Genomic DNA, 5,336 nt, shown 5'->3' on the forward strand with positions numbered 1-5,336 from the left:
ATGGCTGTGCCCCTGTCCAGTCATGTGAAATACATAGATTAGGGCCTAATGAATTTATTTCAATTGACTCAGTAATATCATTGAAATTGCTGCATGTTGCATTTATATTTTTGTTCAGTATACATCACTGAAATAATTTATAGTTCAATGTTACATTACATGTATATTAATCTCAAACCATACATTTTTAGCAAACTATTAGCATTGGACTTGAATCAGACCAGCACAAAGCCCAAATCACAGGCGTGTAAATGAAGACTAGTTTCAGTATGAGTAGGCGACAGATCTGGTCCCATGCTGTAACAGAAGGGGTTGGACCTCTCCTTTCTCTGCCCTGGATACATACAGATCACTACTGATATCAGGGATGTCCTGATGGGGCTGCAGTTCCATTTTAATGCTGGAGTAAGTGGCGTTACTGTACCCAGACATCTGTAACATAATAAATAAACAAACAAATATAACAATTTACACTGACACACTTTTTTTTGTGCTTGTAAGGCTACAGTGTCTCAACATTTCTTAGCAATTTTATACGAAACAAGAACAAATACACTGAGCAAATCACCATCGAACAACAAAGTCACTACTGGTCGAGTCCAAATCAATGTCAGAGTCACCACTGGTCAAGTCCGAGTCAAGTTAAAGTCCTGTACTCGAGTACTACAACACTGCTTGACAGTGCTTTCTACAGCCACGGCCATTATTTGTAGTTGATAGTTAGTCAATTTGTTAGGTATAGATCACCCCCTTGTGTTATAGAATAGCCTCATATCTTTGGGAGGAGTATTGAAACAGTCTCCTACCTGTTGTTTGCTGTTGTTTCCCTTCTGAGGGTGACAGGCTATAACAGTGATGAAGGTGAGGATTGCCAAGATGATCCCAGCACACGGCAGGATGAAGAGCAGGTTATTGGAGGCTATTAGGAGACAGAGATAACTGTTTTTTTACCATAGTTCAAGGTAGGGAAAACACTTCACATACTTTAATACTACAGTATTACATGATACAGTTAGACAAGCTTGAATACTGGTCAGAAGTTGTGCAAGCAAAATTGATTTCCTATTTAGACTTAACTCCCAATTAGTAACTGTCATACTCCCCAGTGTCTGCGTACATGATTATTCAAGCACCACCAGATGTCTCCTCTTGTCTTACTTTGTACACCACTGAATCATGTTCCTTTTACAATCATTCATCCATATTTTAGTCTTCTGGTTTTAAACAATCTATTTGCTATGCATTAAAATGAGGTCAGAAGCTTCCTGAAACTCCTCTGTAACCGTACCACCCATCACAAATCAATTCACCACAGGAGACATGTGCAGTATGGGTTGTGGGCCTTGCGTTAAATTACTCTCCTCCAGAACTCCCTAGTGCATTCCTCAACCCTGGCCACTGTCCCACTGACATCTTTTCATTTATCTGAACACCCTATCACTTGGTTCAGTTTAAAGGGATACTTTGGGATTTTGGCAATGAGGCCCTTTATCTACTTCCCTAAAGTCAGATGAACTCGTGGATACTATTTGTATGTCTCTGTGTCCAGTATGAAGGTAGTTCAAGGTATTTTTGCAAGCCAATGCTAACCAGCATTAGCACAATTAATGACTGGAAGTCTATGGGTATCTGCTAGCATGCTAGCAGATACCCATAAACTTCCAGTCATTGTGCTAACATTATTTAGCAATTGTGCTAGCGCTAGTTAGCAACTTGAAACTACACACAAAGACATAAAAAGTATATCTATAAATTCATCTGACTCTGGGGAAGTAGATAGAGGGCCTCATTGCCAAAAACCCCAAAGTATCCCTTTAAGATTACAGGGATAACTAGGAAATCTAAAGAGGTAAATTCTGATCAAAACCCCTTGTGCCACCAGAACTGCTGAGCGACACTGTACTATTAGATGGATCATTTGTACTATATCAAACTAGTCTATAATGTATTCATAGTTAGAGGAGAGAGTGTGTACTGTATTGTAGCTTCTGCCTAGCGCGACTAAACTGGACCGTATCTCCACAGATCACATGATAACACCTGACTTACGATCTCTCCTCACGAAGATGCTGTGGGAGGTCTGCAGTTTGCTGATGCCGTTGCGGGCGCTGATGTCCAGACAGTGGACTCCTAAAGCCGTGAAGGTGTGGTTCAGTCTCAATGTGTTATTATACAGCATGGTCAGGTGACAGCCTGTAGGGGTTGCTGATACACAGTTCTGTAGGAACCTCCAACACACCCACATGGGAGGACTGGGAAACAGAGAGAGGGAGAGAGAGAATAAATGAGCTGATTCTTTGATGTGTTATGCATGTTTATGATGTTGTATGTGTGTTAATCCTACTGAGAAATTGTACCCACCTTCCATCCACATGAATAGCCAGACTGTTGTTTCTGGAAACCTGGAAACTCAAAGAGCCCTTCAACTCAATATTTCTGATGGGGTCTGGAAAATAGCAGAGATATGCAATACACACAATTTCAAACGAAATAATTCTAAACAAAAATGATGTGTATTCTGTCAACCTACCCAACACTGTAACGTCCATGGTGTAAACCCCAGTTAGTGGAATAGAGGTTTTGCTCACTTGGGCCCCCACTCTCAGCCACAGAGTGTAGTTTCCAGAGGACGAGTAGTTATAGTGCACATACGGCTCCGATCCCTCAAGCACCTCCCTTACAAAACCAGAATAAAACAACCACATAATATTTAAATATATAGCCTAAACTGCGAAAAGGAAAACAACAAAACATATATTCGATGAGAAACAGGCAGACATACCGGTTGCCAAAGTCCCAGGTATAGGTGAATATGGCAGTGCGTAAAGTGTTCCTTGGATCGAACAGTTCGAACTTGGTCTCGGTTGGAACCTCCGAGGCCAGCTCCCTGTCCCGCACGTAAGTCGCATTCCCTTCTCTCTGAATGAAGCTGAGCTTCCCCGCAACATTTTCTGAAGGAAAAAAAGTCACAAAAACATTAGTTTACTATAAATGGTTAAACAAAATCTAGTATATTGAAATAATGTTATGCGCGTAAAGTAAACCTACTCAGATGGATCAAACCGTCTGTTGCGAGCCCCAAATCCCGGGAGCTCAGAATCAGGGAAAGTGACACGAAAAGCACCACAATTATATTTCTGAAAACATAAACCAGAATTTTACAAAAGTATATATTAAACTTTATATTTAATACAATTCTACTTATTTACTCTAATATTACGCATGCAACACACATATTTACCGATACATATGCGCTTGTCCACTCACAGATGAGGCAAATGGTGTAGGCTACTCCAGAACCAAGAAATGTGGACACTTCAAATGGACAACCTATAATATATTCCTTAACTGCCTTGTCAGCTGCTGCCATAAAGTTGTTCATTGCCTTTAAGTTTCCCAAATTCCTGTAAAAGCCTGAAATCATTCCCATGCATTTTAACCATGTGCTTCTAGGAACACAAAGAGCTGTGTTGTTTAACCCTCCCGTTGTCCTAGGGTCAAAATGACCCGCCACTGTGTTGAACCAAGTTTATTTAATTTTTATATTTTTGGGATCATTTGTGAGAAGGAGGCAGTGAGACTTTAAAGAAAGTATCAATGCCTCCTTCTCACAAATGATCCAAAAAATATAAAAATTAAATAAAGTTGGTTCAACACAGTGGCGGGTCATTTTGACCCTAGGACAACGGGAGGGTTAAGTCGCTGTCCATGGTATTAGAAATGATTTACCTCACTGAGTTTATGGCCCACAACAAAATTCTGCTGGACACCTCTTAGGAATGATCATCGTTATTTATTAGTTATGAAGTCACCCATGTTCTATCTAGGGCAGTATATAATTGAATTTATTGGCTAGACCTTTGTTTGATGTAAGCTATATTTGTCCTGCTGTTGAAAAAAAGTATGTTATGCTGCTTGCATCTCAAATCAAATGTATTTTATAAAGCCTTTTTATATCAGCAGCTGTCACAAAGTGCTTTACAGATACCAAGCCTAAACCCCCCAAAAGCAAGCAATGCAGAAGCACAAATTAGAAATGTTTGAAAAATGTGAAATTTGATTGATTGCATCTCAGTCATGAGCTTTCAGTATTAAATATGGCCACACGATGGAGACATACACAGAGAAATGCGATGGAGCCCTCACCTTGCAAGTAAAACATTTGTTAGAGTGAATATTCTGCAACTCTACACATTTTGCCATGGGGCATAAAGAAAATGTTGCCGTTTTAAAGCAAGTTTGCTGCAATTCTATACATTTTGCCATGGGGTGGAGCAAAGATTTTGCAATTTTATAACACATTTCATGCAATTCGACTCATTTTGCCATAGGGTGGAGAGAAATGTTTGCAGTTTTTAATATGATTTCAGTGTGAGAATGACTAACAAAATCAATGGGGGGCCCTAGTTGGTAATTTGTCCATGATTACTGCAAGTTTAGATAGCTGGCTGGACTAATTTACCAAAAATATTAGCTGACATGAGCTAATTGATTGTCAGTGACTGACATAACAAGAGAAAAACTGCTGATGTGCAACCACATTTTGAAATTGCACCTTGTGTATTATACTATTCTAACTCGCAACAGTAAGTTGAGACCGGACTGAGTTCACTCAATATCCCATATGGCATCCAAGCCGCGTCCTCAGAGCATGTGCAGACCAGCTGGCTGGATTGTTTATGAACATATTCAATCTCTCCATATCCCAGTCTGTTATCCCCACTTGCTTCAAGATGTCCACCATTGTTCCTGTACCCAAGAAAGCGAAGGTAACTGAACTAAATGACTATCAACCCGTAGCACTCACTTCTGTCATCATTAAGTGCTTTGAGAGGCTGGTTAATAAACATATTACCTCCACCTTACCCGAAAACCTAAATGCACTACAATTCGCATACCGCCACAACAGATCCATGGACGATGTAATCGCCATTGCACTGCACACTGCCCTATCCCACCTTGACAAGAGAAATACCTATGTAAGAATGCTGTTCATTGACTACAGCTCAGCCTTCAACACCATAGTGCCCTCCAAGCTCATCACTAAGCTCAGGGCCCTGGGTCTCAACCCCTCCCTGTGCAACTGGGTCCTGGACTTCCTGACAGGCCAACCCCAAGTGGTGAATATAGGCAACAACACCTCCGCCACGCTGATCCTCAACACTGGAGCCCCATAGGGGTATGTGCTCAGCCCCCTCCTGTACTCCCTGTTCACCCATGACTGCGTGGCCACGCATGTTTCCAACTCAATCATCAAGTTTGCTGCCGACACAACAGTGGTAGGCCTGATTACAAACAATGACGAGACAGCCTACAGGGAGGAGGTGAGAGCCCTG

General features: G+C 41.1%; 1 protein-coding gene across 1 annotated transcript; it reads right to left on the reverse strand.

Annotated features, from left to right (window-relative positions):
- On the reverse strand, window positions 1–3,328 carry LOC121548006 (transmembrane protein 130-like). The gene is made up of 8 exons (XM_041859409.1): window positions 3,242–3,328; window positions 3,049–3,137; window positions 2,783–2,951; window positions 2,531–2,676; window positions 2,362–2,446; window positions 2,050–2,252; window positions 807–919; window positions 1–432 (listed from the first exon to the last, which is right to left on the reverse strand). Exons 1-8 carry the CDS (start codon window positions 3,247–3,249, stop codon window positions 265–267), a joined length of 981 nt encoding a protein of 326 aa, XP_041715343.1. The 5' UTR covers window positions 3,250–3,328; the 3' UTR covers window positions 1–264.
- Window positions 3,329–5,336: the final 2,008 nt, after the last annotated feature.

Source organism: Coregonus clupeaformis, chromosome 31 (assembly GCF_020615455.1).
Source record: "Coregonus clupeaformis isolate EN_2021a chromosome 31, ASM2061545v1, whole genome shotgun sequence".
Lineage (NCBI taxonomy): Eukaryota > Metazoa > Chordata > Actinopteri > Salmoniformes > Salmonidae > Coregonus > Coregonus clupeaformis.